Here is a 21,878-nt window from a genome sequence, read left to right on the forward strand (position 1 = left end):
CATGAGGTCACAGGGAGTCAGACATGAATGAAGAGACTTATCATGCATACATGCTTGTACATAATTAATCCTCTTGAATCACTGATAAAGCAGGTCACTGTAGACATTTTGATTGCTGATGTTGTGACTGTCTTCTGAGTTATTGCTTTCTTTTTACTTAACCATTGTGATTTCCCCAAATGACATTCTTTAAACCAATGGAGGTATAAACTACTCCTTAAAATTAGGGATTAATATTTTATAAGGTATAACATTTAGTTGCTTGTTTTATTTTTCTGTAGATTCTAAGCCTCATTATTAAGGAAATTCCATCTTCACAATACTAACCAGTCGAGAATTAATTTCATACTTAGCCTAGCTATGCTTAGAATGAAGAACTACTTAATCATAGTTCTGTTGTGGTCACTAGTGTGGATGACTGGTCCATTGCTTAGAATGAGTCAAATAAATGATGAAAAAATTAATGTGAAGCTTTGTGAAGGATCTTTTAAATTAATGTTAATGGGAAATGGGTCAATTTCAAGTACCTGCTTTCCTCATCGGACATTCTACTTCAGTTTCACCAGTCTTTCTAACCTCAATGGTACTTAAGAGGAAAAGGAGATTCATACAAACAAAAATGAAAAAGCAAAGCATTTCAGAGTCGTCACTTCCAAAAAATATAATAACCACTTATGATAATTAACTGCACTAGTTTCTTTCAGAAGATTTTTGTTTGTTGCTTTTCTAGTGGCTAAAGGTGGCAGTGAAAGTGCCTTTTGAAAAACAGTGTTCCCAGTGCTGTCGTGCTAGTGTCTGTTGATGGCTTTGCTTCCTGTCGTTCTGCAGGAGTGACAACTGTTCTAACCATGACGACTCTGAGCATCAGTGCCCGGAATTCTCTCCCCAAAGTGGCTTACGCAACTGCCATGGACTGGTTCATTGCTGTTTGCTACGCATTTGTGTTCTCTGCCCTCATTGAATTTGCAACTGTTAATTACTTCACCAAAAGAGGATGGGCTTGGGATGGAAAGAGTGTGGTCAATGACAAGGTAAGTGAGAACTTCTTTCTAACTGTGATTAAGTGAATCCCTCAACCCACTTAGCTTGTAACAGATACTGTTCCTCAAATTTGACATTAAGAACATTCAAACATAAAGCTTTCTTTTAAAGCATGCTCTTGCCTGAAATCCTTTAGGAGCTCTGGTGTCATTACTTCTGTTAAAACCACTTCCCAGCATCAGTTGAGCTCTGACAGTGTCCAGTACTTGCTAAGTTTTCTACATATGGCCTCTCATATAATCTCTACAACTTTATCACTAGGATCTCTTTTTAATTCCCTCTCTTTTTTTTTATGAAGAAGGTATAGCTTAGTGAAGTTATTTGCTTGCCCAAGTTCACACAAGTTAATGTTTACTTAAACCCAGATCTGCTTGACCCTTAAGTTCATGTCTTTAACCACACTGCTTTTCAGTAAGAAGATTTGGAAAAGAAAAGTGGGCATTAATTTTTACCAATTATAGACTCTCAGGCCCCATCAGTGGGCTGAGTGCTCTTCAGAGATGGGGGTACCATCGCTGCTGCTTGGATGTAAAAGAACTAACAGGACTGTGATCGCTCCCATGCTGTTTGGAATAAGGAAGTAGGTAGGAATGCCTGGGCATTGTCAGTTGCTCATTTACTCCACAAGAGAAAAAATATTTATCTTTGAGATTAACTTCTTTGGGAATTATTGATGTCTATTTTCCAGTTTCAGGTACTGAAGGAAGCGTGAGTTGTGTGCATTGATAAATAGGCCTTTTCTTTCTCAGTCTGCCTAAGAGGAGCCTTTGTATACATCACAATGATGTAAGGTTTTCTCAATAATAATAAAAAGCTCTACTTGGAAGGTTTCTTTTCTACAAAGTATCTACCTGAATACCCTTCCATTAAGTTTGGAACAGCATACTTGCTGATTTTCCTTTTCAGTTATTTGAATATAATTTTTTTCTAATTTATATGATGATATGGACATTGATATTGTAGTCTTTTCCCTTAACTTTGTAAACTGTAAAAGTTTTAACAAGTGCTCATTTATTTCATTTTATAAGCTGTATTCTGTATACTAATAGTCAATGAGTAAATATTAAAGAAAATCTGATTAATTTTCTATGCTTAACTCTTAGGTTATTTCACCATTCCCATCACATTTTATTGTTGATTTGTTTTCATTCCCCATATAGAATACTGCTTTTTCATTGCTATCTATGCAGTTACTTCTTTTAAGTTATATAAGTTACACATGCACTTTCATACTAACATTTTTTGAAGATAAAATGCTTTGCAAATACATCACAAAAGATAAATAGTGGTTTATGATATAAATCCAAGTAGAAATATATTGATATTTTATTTTTAATGCATTAAGTTGCCAATCAAATTGACATTGTAGTTTAGCATATCAAATAATATGCCTTCTTAACCACTGAACTTGGAAAATGCAAGTACCTATAAATGCAAAAAAACCCAGATTCCTGATAATGCATTCTAAAAGCAATACCCTGACAGAGACAAATACTAGATTTAAGTCTATCCACATATCAGATAACATGTAGTGCAGATAAATCTCAGTTGAAATCATTTATGCTCCAACCTAATTTGCAGGAAAACAACTAACAAAATTTGTATTATCTCAGTTCTAAGTGTTTCAAATTCAGTGGTTAAGTTAAAGGGAACCTGACATCAGGCTCCTTGCTTGTTGTTGACCATTTTTCCATAGCTAGAGTGCCAAACACAGTGTCAGGCAATTAGTAGGCACTGCAGAAAGTTTTGTTGAATAAAAGAATAAATTGATTTTTGCTATTAAATCTGGCAGTGTAATACTAATGACAACACTTTGCCTTCATGGAAAATATTTTAATACTTTACAGTGGTAAATTTAACAGGGGGTACTCATCCATTTTCATGGTTCAAATACATTTTTGGAGGTTTTTTCCTATTGGAAATAACCAGGTTCTTAAAGCTAAAAGGATGCATGTGGAACGCCTCAAACTAGCACATCTGCCTAAAAAAAAAAAAACAGTGCAATTTACTCTGTTTTAGTTTTCCTTAGATTTAATTAAGTGGAAAACAGTAATTTTCCTGAAATACAAAGCTTTTATCCATAGGCCAAAATGGGATCCTTTTAGTTGAACCAGACTGGAGGAAGCCCTCATTTTTGGAGTTAGTAAACATGAGTAAATGCACTTAATGATCTGTCAATCCAAAGCATATATAAAAAGTTATTTAAGGTTTGTTAACTGGCAAGTATTAATTTGTCTCATGAGGATAATCACTCAGAGATTCATATTAATATTGTATGTTTGAAAAAAGAAATATGTATTTAACATACAGTTTATACGTAGATTGTGCTCTGATGATCTTAAAGGTTAGTTTTCGCAAACAGATAAATAAATTCACTTGCTTCATATTCAAGCTAAATTTGAGCCCTCTATTAGAAGACAAAGCCTGCCTTGCTCTGTGATCTTGCACAAGATTGTATACTACTTTTTGCCTCAGGTGTGAAATTAGTTAACAAAACTTTATCGATCGAAAAATTTAGTGCAGGATCAAATAATTCAACTTTGCTTATTTATACCTTTTTGTATATGAAAGTATCTATTTATTCAACTTCCCAAAGTCTTCTGGAACCTTCCTCAAGACTAATTCTTATACCTTATCTCTTGATTCCTTTTCCTCTTGTTCCTTTTTCAATATTAAACCATCAGTTATTATTTTCTTCTCTTACTTCTTCAAAGCCATCTTCTCTTTTTCAACTGCTTCCTGTAAGTTTCTGATGATGCCTAATATACTTAATTTACCATAAAGGCAAAAGCAAAACTCTCTCCAGATTCTGTCACCCGTTCCCCCATCCTCAGATTCCCCATTCTTCTTCTTTTTCCATTCAAGCTTATTGAAAGCATTGCTTGTAAAGTGTATGTTCTCACTTTCAGTTTAATTTTCAGCTCTCTGTAATCGGGTGATCTTTCCATTTATTGTCCTGTAGCTGAAGGATTCCAGCCTCTACATTTTCAAATCAGATAATTTTTCATTTTTCTTAAGGGATTCCCATTGAACCCATTGAATACTGTTATACTCCAAGACTCCACTTCAGGTCCAAGTCAGCAACTTTTTCTCTTCTGTCAGACCTTTAAAACAGGTCTTAGAATATCACCTTCCTTCCTTAAATCTTGACAGCTGCCACTGTTGATTCTGTTCTTTGAGATTCTTTGCCTAAGTTTGGAGTATGTCCAGCCTACCTAGCATTTGCTCTTATTTATCCCCAAAGACAGTCATTTAAAATTATTTTTTTGTTCTTGCTATTACTATGTGATTCTCATTTTAGGGATTTACTGAAAATACTTGTAGGAATGTCAGCCACACTATGCATTGTCTACTGTTTATTATCTCTAAATAGATAAAACCTACCCATCCTCAGCACAAATACCAGTGTGAAGTGAAGTGAAAATGGCTCAGTCGTGTCCAGCTCTTTGCGACCCCATGGACTATACTGTCCATGGAATTCTCCAGGCCAGAATACTTACTGGAGTGGGTAGCCGTTCCCTTCTCCAGGGGATCTTCCCAACCCAGGGATTGAACCCAGGTGTCCTGCTTTTCAGGCAGATTCTTTACCAGCTGAGCTATCAGGGAAGCCCAATCCTCAGGAAATTTCTGAACACTTGCTTCCCTGACCCCTGAAAAATTAGATCATTTTATAAGTATGTATAGTATCCTACTCTTTTGCACTTCATTCTTTATTACAGCTTATAACTGCATGCTTAAGTCCTAGCTCCTTCACTGTTCATGGTAACAATGATCACATTTATTTTAATAAATCATTTATCCTTGGCCCTTTGTACAGGGCTTACTGTACGTATTAGTTTTCAATAAATGTGGTGTAAATTAACTAAGCATAACCAAATCATAACCATAGCCCACACCTTTATCTTACCTTCCACAGTTATTATACCTTTCTTTCAACTTCCAGGTTCGTATATCCAACAGGTACCCATGTTCTACATGAACATAATTTTTCAATCTTTGCATATCTCTTTTAAAAGATGAAAGAAACAGCAAGCAACCAAAAAGTAAAATGTCCTAAATGCCTATTTTTTCATATGTATCTCACTTTATGGAAAAACCTAGTTTCACATACCAACAACTTGAAAGCATCCCTTGAGATCTAACCAGCTGTCAAATGTCCATTTTCCTACATGTCTGTCCATAGGCCATGCCCTTACCATCTTTCATTATTTTCAGTCTGTTTATTCCTCATTATCTCTAATCATGTCTTCTTTAAATCCATTCTGTATAGTAGTTCCAGAGGTATCTTTCTAAAACAGAAATATGATCATTTAGATTTTAGCTCTTTAATTAATTGCTGAAAGCAATTTTTCAAGCATCTCAGCTAATATGGCCCAAATATATAGCTTTCTGATACATTTGTTTACATCATGAATGATAAGAAAATATTTTGCTGTTTATTGTGCACTTACCACGATGTGCCTGGGAATATCTCCATGTCAAAATGAGGAATATAAGATTCATCAAGTAAAGTTACTTGCTCAAGATCACACATCTAATAAGTGGTGAATCCAGATTGAACAGATCTGAAGTCCATGCTCATATTCTTCCTCTAGCCATTAAAAACACCCCCAACTACCCATGCCTCTCCCCATCTCTTTGACGTTAGGTGTGTTGATCCCTCTTGCTAAAATGCCCTCTTCTTTCTTTCCTAACTGATGAACTACTTATTCCCTGAGACCTATCCAGTTGTATGTAATTGCCACCCACCAGTATGCTTTTACAGTACTTGCCACAAACTCCTTTTATGTAACCTCATCACATTATACTTTTATTGTAAACAAAGCTAGCAGTAGTTATATGACATAGAGGAGAATGGCTTTATCTTATTCGTTATTTCTCAGCTAATACCTAACATAGTGTTTAGCACATAGCTTTTTGAATTAAATTTTAAAATATACCTTTACTCTCTTAAGACTGTGTTTGCTTCTAAACATGAGTCAGTGGTTCTACACTGGCCAAGAAAAGCATATTCTTTGGAAATACACTACATATTAAATTACTGAAAACACAGGCATAGCACCATAAGATCCAAACTAACATGAACTGTGCCGTTATTTTGGGATTCACTCCATGGTAATCACATTGCATCATATTTCAAGTGTTTTTATTCATCTATTTGTATTTTTTAAGATCCTTCTTTGTTCCAAAAGCATTTCAGACAGTCTATCAAAAGAATGCATGTCCTTAAATTATTATACTATTATATAAATAGAAGTGGAAAATCAGGATGAAGGAAAGTAGACTGCAAATGTGCCCACCGTTTGGGCCAGAATATTAACTGTGGTCCACGTCTGTGCTGTGTGCGTTAGTTGCTCAGTTGTGTCCCACTCTTTGCAGCCCCATGGACTGTAGCCCGTCAGGCTCCTCTGTCCATGGGGATTCTCCAGGCCAGAATACAGGCGTGGGTGGCCTATCCCTTCTCCACGGGAACCTCCTGACCCAGGAATTGAATCAGGGTCTCCTGCATTGCAGGCAGATTTTTCACCAGCTGAGCTACCCAGGAAGCCCAGTCCATAGCTAGAATAGCTAAGATTCAAATTCTAAGCTTCTTGGCTATGAGAATGAACCATAGGGGGAAGCTTATTTCCCTTTAACCAAAAAATGGAAGTATAAATTTCCTCAGAAAAAAAAATCCTATACTGAATTCTCTTTTTTAAACAACATAATATGGGTTTTATATTAGAAAAGGTCTTCCCTTGTAGCTCAGTTGGTAAATAATCTGCCTGCAATGCAGGAGACCAGGGTTCAATCCCTGCGTCGGGAAGATCCCTTGGAGAAGGAAATGGCAACCCACTCCAGTATTCTTGCCTGGAGAATCCCAGGGACGGGGGAGCCTGGCAGACCACAGTCCATGGGGTTGCAAGAGTCGGACACAACTTAGCAACTAAGCCACCACTATATTAGGAAAAGTTGGGTGCTATTGCAAGTATGTCAGCATTTTCCCAATAAATGCAGTAATTAATTTCATATTGATGTTTCTTGTAGTCCCCTTCAATAAAAGCTGAAGGCATTACATTAACTTACAACTCAGTGAAGGCAATTCTTCAAGGAGCTAAGCTAATATGGTCCAAGTATATAGCTTTCTCATGGCACAATTTTATCCAAGGAAAGACTTTAGAGTACTTAGAGAAGTGGATGGACTGTATAACCTTCAAACAATCTTCTGTAAGTATCACTCTTCTTAGGATGGTTAGCAGACAATTAACAATACCATTATCTAATCAGGGAGCCTGTTGTTTTTTTTACAAATAATGGGCTTTCTAGTAGACACAATGACTGTAAAAAAGCGACATTGTATGTAGAAAGAGCATAGATTTGCCACTTTGGAAACTTGGGGTTTTCTCCAAAGACTATTGTATTTAGTATTATATTTATGAGAGCTCCTTATGCTAAAGGACACTCTCTGAGATTCTTTCCGACTCTGAAACTGTGATTGCTATTTTCATTTATATGCAGGTCATTTCAGTACTAGGTGTCTACATTTTAGCTAAAGTGTTTACTCAATTTACTAATGCATCATTTTATCTAATACTCTAAGAAAACAGAGATTGATTTGCCACAATGGTGTAAGACATTTTGATTTTTATAATCAGGAGTTTCCCAGACTGAACTTTTAAGTATATATTTGGACACTCTAATAAGTAACCTCAGGATATTCTGATTCTTATAAAACATCCTTTAAGAAATAGAAAGTTTAATAGTATGTGTTATAATTCCTTCTCATTCCACTTAAGTAACAGCATCAACAGTTTCTATAGCAGCATAATTTTCTTTTTTCCCTGGATAATGTATAAAAATAAATCATTTACTGCTTTAGTGTATAACCATATTTCCCCACTTCTCTTTTATATGTCTCTATCACAAGTAAAACAATTTCCACACATATGTGGAAATTCCAGAGTGTTATTTTTCAATTGAGCTTATTTTATTATTTCCTAGTCTTCTACATCTATAGATGGTGCAATTGAGGACTTTAGGGATAATTAGATAATATAATTGTAGAACGCACTATTAGAATTCACTTCTGTTAATCTAATAAATACTTATTATACTCTACAAAATACTTTGTATGGTTATATGCATTGTATATTCTTATATATATATCATTCCAGTAGATGTCATTCATTTATCATGAAGCATACATTTTTTTGAGCCTGCACTGTGCCAGGAACTTGCTAGAAGCTCTGCATTGCCTAATCTCTGCCTTCAGGAAGCTTACAATCAAGTAAAAGAGGAAAGAAGGGAAACAGTTTTATGTGCCCCTACAGAGACAAGCAGTGAGGTGTGTGGAAGCACATGGCATGGGTGCTTTTGCAGTAGGTTATTATGTCTCAGTAGATGTGATCTTGAGCTGAGTCAGTATAAAACAGATGCTACTAGGGGACTGGAGTGGCTTGATTATCAGCTGCTAGCTCGATTGTGGTATCATTCACAGGTGAGGAAATACAGTTTAGGGCGTCATTCACAGATTAGGAGGATGTACAGGATTAGGTTGGGAGTGAAAGTAACCTGATTTCATTTCTGGATATTTAATGTCTTAAGTATATGTGGGATATATAGGTGAAGAAGTCTAGTGAAATATAATGGGTAAAAAATTATGGTGAGATAATTCAATCATCCCTGTATTGGTAGCAAAATGAATTAAGTTACTTAAAATTAATAGAAAAGAGCAGTGCCAAATTGCCTTCGTTTCCCTCATCCTGCTTCCATTTGGTTTTATTCTTCACACTTAACCTTATTTTCTTTACTTATATTATCAGCCATATCTGGCCTTATTCATTAAAATGTATAGGTGACTTGCCTAAGAACCCTAGAGTAGACGTATGGAATTAGTAAAGTTAGTCTATAAGAAATTAGATACTATTAGCCTTCAGGGCTCACCTAGTTCTCAAAAAACCCCACAACTTTATCTAGGGACACAAGTTTTAGAAATATATCTCACGGCAGTGAGTATTTTCATGTAGCAATAGAATTCATTGCCCTATTTCTTTTCAAGGGTCTCCAGATTTTAGCATAAGTCAAGGGTTGAAATAAATAAAGTAAAATTGGTACGTGGGGCTAAAATGCCGTGGCCCAAGTAGTTAGCATGCTGATCATCGGGCTTGATCAGAGGTTTGCCTGATATTCAAAGAAGACTACATGGCATGATGTCTATAAACTTGATTCTTTTAAATAGAAGTTAGAAAATCCCATGGACAGAGGAGCCTGGTGCAGGCTACTGTCTATGGGGTCACAAAGAGTCAGACACGACTGAGCGACTTCACTTTCACTTTCACTTAGTAATGAAAAGGACAAGGTAATATCTACTAGCAATGGTCTAGAGTATGGATATTCTTTGATACTATTACTAGCAGATCTGTGTCTTACAAATAACAGTAATAGAACACATTATGTGGACTTAATCTATGTACTCTGCTTTAGAAGATCTTAGAATTAAGTTGGGCTTCCCAGATGGTGCTACTGGTAAAGAACACGCCTGCCAATGTAGGGGACATAGAGATGTGGGTTTGATCCCTGGGTCAGGAAATTTCCTGGAGGAGGGCATGGCAACCCACTCCAGTATTCTTGCCTGGAGAATCCCCATGGACAGAGGAGCCAGGCGGGCTACAGTCCATAGTGTTGCAAAGAATTGGACGTGACTGAAGCAACTTATCTTGCATGGAGAATTAAGTTATGAATTAGAAGTCAGCTATGATCTTAACAGTTTTTTTCCCCTATACCCATATTTTAAAGTTTAAATCTGTAGCAACAATCTGCTTTAAGACAGATTTGTGGTAATCATCTTCAAATGTAATGAAGGGGAGTTATTATACCCTTGAAAACAAGATCTTGGAAGAGTCTGAGTTAGAAAGGCTTTCCAGAGCTGTGGCTAGGAATAGCTGTTTAGCTTTATGAGGTGCCCCGACCTTCATTCAGTAAATTGGTGTGAAATTATAGGTGCCAGCTACTGAGTTTCAACTAGAAATAGTACTCATGGCTGTTGCACTTTCCTTGCTACTGGGTTTGAAAATACTCAAGTTTCCAAGTTCCAAGGGAACATTTTGAAGCCAAAACCCATCATCTTTTTGAGCTCTTGAAGTTTATACTGATATTCAGAAATTGAAGCTATACTTTGAACAGTGAAGAGAAAGTATGATGAAATTATGTCCTTTGGAATGATAAGAAAAGTTGTGAACATGTTAGAATGATTTTTAACACTGCTTATTTTAATGTCCAGCACTGGTTGGGATGAAATAAAGAACATCAACATACAAATATAAAAAACATATTAGGCTGATATAGACTTGTACAGCCCTTATGGGTTTTTATAGCTGATGTCCATTCAGACTGGTCAGAGTATCTGTTCTGATTTGTTAATGTTTCTCCTCTAGAGTTTGTTAAATATTTTTAGTGTCTCCTGTGTATTTATGTACAGTTGAAGCGAATTCAAGTGGGGGGCAGGAATGGCGTTGGTAAGAGTTAGTACAGTTTCTGACACGACTGAGCGACTTCACTTTCACTTTTCACTTTCCCGCATTGGAGAAGGCAATGGCAGCCCACTCCAGTGTTCTTGCCTGGAGAATCCCAGGGACGGTGGAGCCTGGTGGGCTACCGTCTATGGGGTCGCACAGAGTCAGACACGACTGAAGCGACTTAGCAGCAACACAGTTTCTATCTATAGATTCCTCTTACAACGAAGGATATTTTACATTTTATGTTTTCATTGTATAAATGACTAGGCCCTCTGCCATAACTCCTGACCCAACGTGAACATCTGTCTTCCACAAAATCATCTTTGTTGTTGTTGACTTGCTAAGTCATGTCCTATCCTTTGCAATCCCTTGGACTGTAGCTCACCAGGCTCCTCTGTGATTTCCTAGGCAAAAGTACTGGAATGGGTTGCCATTTCCCTCTCCAGAGGATATCCCCAACCCAGGGATCGAACTCAAGTCTCCTGCATTGCAGGCAGATCTTTACCACAGAGCCCCCTGGGAAGACCGTAACCAGCACTGCACTCCACTAAATGGTTACGGTTTTCAGGGCGATTCAAATGCATGGTAGTTAATTTGATCCTCCCCGCAGTTCAGTATGGCTTTGGTATAATTCTCTCTCTTTTAAATCTAGAAGCTGAAGCAAGGAGAGTTTAAAAAACATTCCCAAGCTCCAAATTCTCTATAACTGCAATTAGATGTTATTTTAAGTGATACCGGGGTATCACTGCAATAATATAAACACTATATGTTAGAACTTTATGCGTTAAAGACATATGGGTTAATGTCTTTTAGAAGATTGACCTGGTGATATAAACTCCAGTTGGAATATTTTGAGAAGAAGCACTCCCAGGGTTCACACAGCTTCCGCAAAGACAAAGTCACATATCAGGCTGTTGAAAGCAGAGACCTGGAAGCCACACACATTTAAGTGTCTGTACTTTTTCAGTCACTTGTTAGACAGGAGAGCTGGTCCTGTCATAGAGCCTCTTTAGCTTCCGTTTCTGATTGGGTAACTTGGGAGTTGCAACATAGAACTTGTTTCTTAGCCAGTAGTGAGTGTTGTCACCAATGACATGGTAGGCTTAGCACTCAACCTGACATATCCTGGTGCTCATTAAGTGTTAGTTATCTGTACTACAGTTATATGCTTTCCCGTATGTAACATGGGAAAACCTGTTTATAACTTTCATAAAGCTACAAATGATAATCTTTTTCTTTTATGCTCCTAGCAAGTCTGGAAGAATGCCTTATCAGCGAGGGAAAGAGGTGAGGGAGAAACCAGATGGCAGTGAAGAACAGGGAATGCAGGCTGTTTACAGATCCTCCTGGAATCTCAGAGGCCTTTTGTTACTTCACTTGAACATTTTGAGAATTCTTATTCAAAATATTGATACTCGAAATTCTGTTCTAGGTCAATTGGTCCTCTAAATCTGTTAACTTACACTGCGTGGGGCTTCCCTGATCGCTCAGTTGGTAAAGAATCCGCCTGCAATGCAGGAGACCCTGGTTCAATTCCTGGGTCAGGAAGATCCCCTAGAGAAGGGATAGGCTACCCACTCCACTATTCTTGGGCTTCCCCTGTGGCTCAGCTGGTAAAGAATCTGCCCACAATGCAGGAGACCTGGGTTCGATCCCTGGGTTGGGAAGATTCCCTGGAGAAGGGAAAGGGTATCCACTCCAGTACTCTGGCCTAGAGAATTCCATGGACTGTATTGTCATGGAGTCAGACACGACTGAGTGACTTTCACTCACTTATTCCAAATATTGATTCTCGAAATTCTGTTCTAGGTCAATTGGTCGTCTAAATCTGTTATGTACTTACATTATGTACTATTTTGCTTAATTCATTGCTACCTCAAATTTGTTTGCATTCAGGTAACTAATAGTGTGTTTATATTAGTACAGAACTGCAGTTGCATAGTTTTTCAGGTTTTATTAAATAGTATTATTTAATGTCATGTAAATATTTTCAGGTTTCATTAATTTGGCTATATATTATGTGCCTACCTCATAGAAGGAATCAGGCTAAGGTTATGATGGTGAAGAAGACAGATACAGCACCAACTTTCATTGACCTTAGATTCTAATAAGAAAAGAAGAGTGTCAATCAGATAATCACACAATTGAAGAAAGAATTTACTCATTTTGAAAAATGCCATGATGGAAATAAACTGGGTGCTCTGAAAAAGTATAGGTGGGGAGCAAGGATGGCATTAGATAGAGTGGTTAGGGGATCCTTCTGGAGGAAATAACATTTAAACCAAGACCATAATGTGAGAGGAGACTGCTCATAGGGAAGATGGGATGGAGAGAAGCCATTCCAGGATGGGGAAGTAAGACCACTCGGCGGCGTTTCAGATGTTCTGAGGAGCTCCAGTTCTTATGTCTATGTGCAGAAAGAATTCAGTGAGAGGCAAAGTGACAGATAAGAAGTGATTCATTAGAACAAGATGCTCATGAGACTTAAAAGTGGGCAGGTGAGGGGGTGCCACACCCCAAGAACTTAATGGGCTACAGTTTTATAATCAAAGGAAGAGAGGGGAGGGGGAGAAGATCACCTTATTCTTCATTTTTTGAATAGACATGATATTTCCATCACTAGTTCCGCCTCCATGTCAGGAAGGGAAGTTTTCTTATCCCTACATGGTCAAGCCCAGATTGTCATGCGCAATGGAAATGAGTGAAAAGGTGGCAACCCATGCTAAAAATGGTAAATCATCTCAGGTTTTAGTATAATGTTACCCTGTCCTTATATTTTTGTTTTTAGTGTATGCAAAGGAGTGTGTCCTAGGAATCATTAATTTATTGAGCTCACTGGGCAGGATGTAGGTTTCATGCCACAATTGTTTAATTGTTTGGGGGCATGTCTCATGCTTCTGTTGTTGGTTTTATTGCTAAGCAAGCCTGGTTGGTTTTGTGGTTAAGCCAACCTGCTTTCTAGAGTGATCATTAACTTACAGGGGTCTCATACTTTTTTCTTGACTTACAATTCCTTAGTGGGATTAACTATTTAATTACTTACTTTATCCCTGTCTTACTAGTAAATACTAAATCCCTATTACTTACTTTATACTTGTCACTATCAGAGGTAGCGTAGCCAAAGGCACTGACCAAAAAAATCCTCTGAATACAAGTGATTTCTATGAGACTGATGTATAATGAATAAAAAAAAGACACCATGGTAGAAGTGTTGATTTCATTCTAAGTTCCATGAGATGGTCTCTTAAATGAGACTTAAGCTCAGAAATGACGCCATCCAATTTAAGTCTTAAAAATTCCCCGTGGGGGCTGTAGTTTGACTAATTATCTCCCAACTGGGAAAGCACAAAGGAATGCTGTTTTTTCCTGGCAGGAGAAAACTGTGACCCAGACCAGAGTGGGTGAGAACTGGATAGGGAAATTTAAGGAGAAACAGGATGTAGATGAGCTAGGCAGAAATCCAAACGTTTGTATTTCATCTTCCTTTATGTCTTTGGTATTTATTATACTACCATCTGCATACGGATACAATTTTCTACCATTGAATAAAAGCATTCCTATATGATTTTGACATGAAGGGGAGATATCCTATCCTATTATGAAGTTAAAGAAGTTAAATTTTCAATGCAAAATTTGAGAGCATTCACTGAAGATGATCATTCCTCTTGTTAAATTATTTCTATATTTCGTTTATTCATTCACTCAGCAAATATTTGAGTAACACATAAGAGTAAAAAATGTATCATTTTGTTAAAGTTGTATTTTTAATTGTTCTATGTAAAAACAAGAAATGTTTCTCCAGGAAAATGGTATCATTGATTTACTCTGGGGATTTCCTCACCCTTGTGGTTTTAGGACTTAATTAACTCCATTTATTTCCCTAAATTCCTTCTTTCTAATGTATGATGATGCTTATCAAAATACTTTTCTTCAGGATTTGAAACTGGAGTTTGGAAAATATTAAGAAGTCTTAATCCACATTCTGTTAATTCTTGTGTTTTTTCAATAGAAAAAAGAAAAAGCCTCTGTGATGATACAGAACAACGCTTATGCAGTGGCTGTTGCCAATTATGCCCCGAATCTTTCAAAAGACCCAGTTCTCTCCACCATCTCCAAGAGCGCAACCACGCCAGAACCCAACAAGAAACCGGAAAACAAACCAGCTGAAGCCAAGAAGACTTTCAATAGCGTTAGCAAAATTGACAGAATGTCTAGAATAGTTTTCCCAGTTCTGTTTGGTACATTTAATTTAGTTTACTGGGCCACATATTTAAACAGAGAACCTGTCTTAGGGGTCAGTCCTTGATTCTCGGCACAGGTTGTCTTTGAGATGTATAGCGACATTACACTTGGTTTGTTTTGCCATGTACAGTCTGACTAATAACTGCTAATTTGTGAACCAACATGTACAGTATGTATATAGCATCACAGCTTATGGACCTCTAATGGAGACACGCATTTGCTAACCAAAGGCAGAAGGCGCCCCAGGCCCAACGAGCCGTTGCCTTTTTAAAAGATTTACCCTCGGAATTGGTCTAAAGCAGATTTCAGGTGATCTGATTTATTTTCTCTTATTCTAACAGCAATGAAAATGGAGATCTTACACCACCCTTTATGGACCCTTTTGATTTAGGTCTGACATAGGAGTATTTTCTACTCTTACCTAACTAGAAAGTAAAATAACATTGTCTTTCCAAGCTGAATTCCTCTAAATAACAGAACCTCCTATCTTTCCTTCTCGAGTGCTCAGAATCCCTGCTAATATAATTGGAAGCTTAGCACACATCTGAATAAAAACTAGAGATTTGAAATCAGCTTTTAATTACTCTGTTTAGCATCTACAGCCATGTACATACTACGGCATGACAAATTCAAATAATTATGAATCACCCTGACAAGATGTTCGGTATGCCTAGGATTTAATAACTATTGGAATGCCATGGTCATCACATGTTTCACATCAGAGTTTATTTGAAAGTAATAATTGAAATCCTCCAGATTATTTTAATCATTGGAAACTACCTTAAATTAAAAAAAAAAAAAAAAGATGATAAATAGGTCTTAGTATTTCCAGGTATGTGTTGTATTGAAATTGATCAGCTAAATTTTCTTGGTGCTGGAAACTGGAAAAAAACATCCAGTTTGGCTGCTGTGGAGCAACATTCATATTGGATTAGAAAACTGTGCCAAAAACTCCCATCAGTGAGAATTCATAGGTGTCACAGAGTGAATACGAGCACTTGGACGATTCTCTCCTTTGCTGTTTACTGCAAATTCTGCCTTAAGGCTTCTTTTCATCAGGACTCAGAAGCCAATAATTACAAAGAACAGGGCAGTTAATTGGCACATTTTTCTGTCTTGAAAGCAGCTCTTTCAGATAAGAATTAATGTAAATTCTGCTTTTGTAAATTGCAACTTTAAATTTCTCTGACTCAAATTTGCAGCTTTGTATATGAGAAGAGGTTTTGGTAAGAGTTGAACATTTTTAAACTGAAACTTTAAAGCATCACCAACAGATTGTGTATTAGTTCACATGCACGAACAAAACACACACACCCACAATTAGCTCAATTAGGGTATGTACACAAATATTTAGCTAAATTAGAAACCACGGTTTTCAATTTTATATAATTACTAATTATTAATGGGCAAAATTTGTTTTCCTTTTAGAATTTAAAATACTCTTTATGCCCCTGAAATATGTTACAGAAATTATTAATTGAGTCTCATGTTATTAGACTCAACATTTTGGGTAAACTTAAAATCCTTTAAACTCACATATACATTAGCAGTTATTAGTTGACTTTTACTAATAGATACACCTTTATGATGGTGTTTTTGTAGAAACATAAGTAGTCAAATAGTGGCATTTCTTGCAGTTTTGTACAGTATTTCACTATAGTGCATAAATAGGTATGTTCATAAAATCAATAAAAGAAGTTATCTTATGGAAGCAAGCGAAATCACAGCAAAAACTGCTCTTCTTTTGCATCGTTTATGGTTTTTGTTTTTTTCATTTTTTTTGTTTCAGTGTGATTCTGTTATGTGCTTTGCATGATTGTATTAATACCAAGGTCACAAATGCATCTTATTAACAGAATTTGCCGTGAAGACAGCCTTGACATTAAAAATTCCCTCACAAAAGGTAATCCATAATGTTTAATAAAATAAACTTGTTACATGAGCCAATAAATGTATTGTTTAATTCCCTTCCAAAGCACTTTTTTGGTCATCTAAATAGTTTTTAAAAGTGCACTTTATTCATATACTACAATGGAATATATCCTATTTTCTTACACATTTGAATATATCATAGCTCTTCCAGGTGGTTTAGGGAAGGGTGCAGTAGTCTAAGACAGTACATAATGCTTGAAGGCAAGCAATAAAAGTGCGTTGTATGGTATATATTGTTAAACATTTAAAATATTGTTCTTATAAGTTCTGCATTTCCCCCTTAATGTGTGACTATACGTTATAAATTTATAAATATGTACATATGTAAAAATATTTGTAAATAGCAGTTTCTGTAGGACAACAGAAAAAAACTCATCTATACCTTTGCAAAAGGCTGCTCCTACATTGATGGTACCTGTTTATTAAAATTTATGGTAGATTGACCAGGAAAGTTATCATTACTGTTATTTTTACTTTTAGTTTCAATTGTTAAAATTTTATTTGAGCCTGATAACATCTTGACAGGTTGAGATAGTCCAGTAATGTGGATCGGGGTTTTCTATTTTCTTTAACTTTCTTTTTTTTTTTTAAAAAACACACTTCCTAGCCTTTTAAAGTTTAGATAAATTGAAGAAGCTTTAGTCTTGCTGGAGAGAGAGAGGATGCTCCATGGTAAAGGATTTTAAATTATAGAACAAGAGTCTTTACAATTATTCTCCCTTCCATAAATCCTTTTAAAAACACAAAATAAAAGTGACATGGATTTATTAAATATAAGATTAATAACTTCAGAAAACATTTTTAATAAAATAACAATAGTCTCTTTGGCCCATAATATCATGATTATTTTATGCAGTTGTATATTGACATAAAGAGTTATGGTATGTACAAAATGTAGATAAATACATGTACATATATAGAGATATAATCTCATTATTGTATAGTTACTGCTCTGATTAAACTAATACAATATTTGTTCAACAAATATCTTTTACCTCCTGCTGTTTTCCATGCCATGGGGATGTGTTAATACCACTCATCATGTCCACAGAATTTAGCTGAAAATCAAAGTGCATCTCATTTTTGTAAAGACTTTAAATCAAAGACCAAATATAATATATAAGTTAATTTATCACTGAGAATTGATTAATGAGTTATGAGATCACGAGTGTGCTGAGATGGTGGCTGTTTTGCTGTTTTCTTCTGTTTATGTTTATATTGCTTGAATAGAAAATGGAACTCATACAAAACCATTGAATAATTTTTTTAAACTTCAGTGATTTTTAAAATGCCAGTCTTAATGTTTAGCAATCTTTTCAGGGATCTATTTCGAATTTATCTCAGGTTTGGATAAGTGATCCCCTAGAGCCACATTTCCAATTTTTTTTTAAATAGCTCATCGTTTATTTAAAAAGAGCACAAAAGCTATCATTTCACTTATATTTTTTTGGTATATATACATATATATATAAAGTTTTCGTGATATGGCTCTTTTCATATTGCTGGTTGAAGGAACTCAGCTCTGCCATGATGTCATAGATCCTGGAAGGGCCCCAAAACCGTATGGAGTCTGTTGATGCTGTACTTTGGCATGGCCTATCATCATTTCAATGTGAGGATAAGGGAAGTAGGTCAGGTCCACCTTCTGCAAAGTCATAGTTCTTCAGCATCTATCAAACATTTTTTTTTCCAAATGCTTCATACTTATTACAATCAGACAGTGCCTGTGAAATACCAAAATATTTATGACTCATTTGAAATTTGGGACCTTATTAATAGCTTTATTATATTGGTTTTCCTTTTATTAGTCTTCTGGCATTCCTATATCCATCTGCATATTTTTGAAGCAATTCTCAGATTTTTTTTTTGCCTATAGAAAGAATCAGAATTTCAAATTATGAGTTGATCGATTGCTACCCTGTAATGCACTTAATTTTCCTTTTAATTTAGGTCTCTGGCAACCTTGGGTTTACCTCTTCTTAATCCAAAGTATCCAGAAGCATAAAATTAAAACTGGGAAGGGGTGTGGTTATTTTTTAACACTTGCATACTTAGAGACCAGAGACACTGTATCAAAATCACTCATAATAGTATGGATAAGACAAATAATGATATTTTTCTCTATTGAATTCATGCTTTAAAAATGAAATTCAATATTTAATAAAACTCTTAATATCCATAATCTTGCATTTTCAACATTTATATGAAAGATACTAATCTTTTTCATTAATTTTATACACTCATATTTTCATCAAATTAAAAAAAAATTTTTAAGACCTCAAAAAAAGGGAAAAAAATTCAAAGGGAAAAACCCACTTGAAAAATGTTTATCTCTAGTTAAACCTAATGAGGCACTTTCCCTTTTTAAGTCCTAAGAAAGGTGAGAAATTATACATACATAAGTATATACAGAGATTTAACAATCATGAGTCTATCAAGGTAAGCATCATGATTAAAGTACTAAGATAGACTAAGTTCATGTCAAAGGCATTTTGGAAAGGTAATTAAAATCTATTTCTTATAAGTTTATATCACGTTCTCAAAAATTCTTAATTATCCAACATATTTAGATCACAGTTTTCAACCTTATTTAGGTCAAATATTCTATTTTACCAGTTTATGTAAAGAACTTTTTTTAATACTTATAATATATACCCCACTTCAAATCACTTTCTCTATGATGAAGTTAATACATAAATTAAGATTGCCAGTAGGAAATGCCAAGGAATAGGTTTAGTGTCAGTTTATAGTAATACTCTCGAAGAACCTTTAAAAAGGCCTTAGCTTTGATTAGAAATAGGGGTGTGTGTGTGTGTGTGTATTTTCCAAGTATGAAAGAATATTTTGAGAAATTTAAACAAATTTATGAAATAGAAACAATTCCTTTTATAATGAATGTACTTCCAAATGTAGCTCTTTTTAAACTGGTAATTAATTTAGCCAATAGAATAGTTTTTTTTCAATAGATCCAACAAACTTATTCACTGGAATTTAGTCTTGAGCCCCACATAGTTAGAAATATCCTTTCTACAAAGGTGTAAACATTTTTCTGATGTATTTTTGGTTGACTCTTTTGAGCCATTAAATTTAAAATAATATAACAATTGTGCTTGTAAGATAAGATAAAAAATCTTTGAATTTCAAGTTTCTCAATGAGAGTTTGTTAAAGCCTCTATTATATTTAATATCCTGTTGATCATTTGCAAATAGCAAGTCATCTATATATGTGATTGATTAGTTCTATACCTTTTTTGAATTGTAAAGCAACTAAGAATCCATTTTTTGTGAAAGTAGCTGTTCCCTAACATTGGTTGCAATTTAGTTTCTGGGAATATATCACATTTTTCTTTTTTGGTCTATAGGTATAATAATGTATAAAAAAAGATTGAAGTTGACTAAGCACACAAAATACTAAGCACTTCCCTCTTTATTTTTCTCATTTCTTAAAAAAAATGACAGTTATTTTAGGGGTTGGAGAGACTTTATTTGCTATATTATTGGTTCTATGATATTCAAAGTCATTGAACTTCAAGGATTATTTATTGATTTCATCAGTTTGTTGCAAATTACTATTTACAGAAAGAAGTCTAATCTGACACCATATAAATGTTGATGTTGGCACTGTGTTAAATTAGCTTAATTGGTATTAAAAAATGTTTTTAATGCTTTGTTTATAGACTTACTTTACCACAACATGCTGCCAAAGCAGGCTTATATTATTAGATAAATAAGTGTAACTCCAACAAAATTTATTTGTGAAAACAATTGGTATTAGGAAAGCAAAACAAAGGTGTTAGACACAGAATTACTTTAGGGATGATGACTTAAAGATTTGTCCCCAGTTATTCATTTTTAAATACTCAACACAGTAGTTGAAGCAGTTGGCTGTGTTTTAAACCCAGCATAAATGTGAAGAAGTTTAATGTATGATTGGAAAGACCTAAATGAAACTGAACTTTGAATTATAATTTTCATGAATTAAATATTACTATCCATGGGTAAGTGCTTGATTGTAGATCTTGGACACCTGCTCCACAATTGATTTCAAGTTTATTGGTATCTAATTTTTTAAAGATTCTTTTGAGCAGATAAAAATTCAGGTTTTAGGGTGTTCCAAATAGGATTGTGACCTTTCATGAAATATTCCCATTAGAGGTCACAGGCATGGAAACAAGAAAACTTCATATTTGTTGCTGAATCAGAAAAGTAAAAAACAAAATGGAAAAGAATGATTTCCTCTTGCTATGTATTAATAATACAACTACATGCATAGAGAATGCATGACAAGTTTCCACCACTAAACTTTGAGCATTCATTAATCTGAGATTTTAAGGTGACAATATGCTTGTATGGTAGGTTTTCTAGTTGGAAAAAAATCATTCTAGAGCTAATAATATTTGTAATTTGTGACCTTGCTGTAACTGGGAAAAGTCACTATTTTTTGTATGTAAAATAATTTGACCTTTATTGAATGTGTCAGTATGCTTGCTGTTTAAAAATTCCTAATTAATCACATGCAGATTAATGCTAAACATTATCTTTTTTGTACTTATTAAAATTAATTTAAGTATATTTGATCTGAAAATTGTGGGGTTTTTTTGTACTCTAATCATTCATTACATGTTTGCTTACAAGAATTGAATTTACTGTAAATGTGACTTTTTATATTGGGATAGAACACTAATATTTTGTAGTAGTGATTTTAAATGTTATCAGTTTCTTAACCTTCTTTTTAAAATAAAAAGGTTATAGGGTGAGAGGAAAAGTCCAAATCTCCTTTGAAATTTTAGGGGGGAGGATCATGAATAGTTAACAATGATCTGTTTAACACTTTAAGAAAGTGGTGCTATGGAAAATATAAAAGTTCACCCAGATAATTAGCTCCCTTCTATCATAAAATGTGTCACATTTACATGAAACTTAAATAAAATAAGTGATTTTCTTTTATTTAGATAGACTCAAGTTCATCATTCTATTTGTTAACCAGAAATCTTGCAGCTTTCCTGTTGAATCTATTCCCTGAATTTAATGCAATATTATGGAAATTATTTCTTCTTTGAATCATTGCTATTATTGCTAATATCACTGAAATTAAATGCTTTTAAATGTCAGAAAGTTAAATAACAAGGCATTTTTTATTAGTATGGTAAGTTCTCATACAATATTTCT

The 21,878-nt window shown here is 34.9% G+C and overlaps 1 protein-coding gene across 3 annotated transcripts in view; it reads left to right on the plus strand.

Moving 5' to 3' along the window:
- The window catches only part of GABRA2 (gamma-aminobutyric acid type A receptor subunit alpha2), a 140,289-nt gene extending 119,008 nt beyond the window's left edge, over positions 1–21,281 (plus strand). For 2 of the 3 annotated variants that reach the window (XM_043438451.1, XM_043438452.1), the window contains 2 exons: positions 829–1,031; positions 14,545–21,281. In XM_043438451.1, coding sequence (XP_043294386.1) covers positions 829–1,031; positions 14,545–14,841 — 500 coding nt within the window. In that variant the 3' untranslated portion in view covers positions 14,842–21,281. Of the gene's footprint in view, positions 1–828; positions 1,032–7,068; positions 7,249–14,544 lie in introns of all 3 variants that reach the window. The other variant, XM_043438453.1, reaches the window with a different exon arrangement.
- The last annotated feature ends 597 nt before the right edge of the window (positions 21,282–21,878 follow it).

The sequence above is a fragment of the Cervus canadensis genome, chromosome 19 (genome assembly GCF_019320065.1).
Source record: "Cervus canadensis isolate Bull #8, Minnesota chromosome 19, ASM1932006v1, whole genome shotgun sequence".
Classification (NCBI taxonomy): Eukaryota; Metazoa; Chordata; class Mammalia; order Artiodactyla; family Cervidae; genus Cervus; species Cervus canadensis.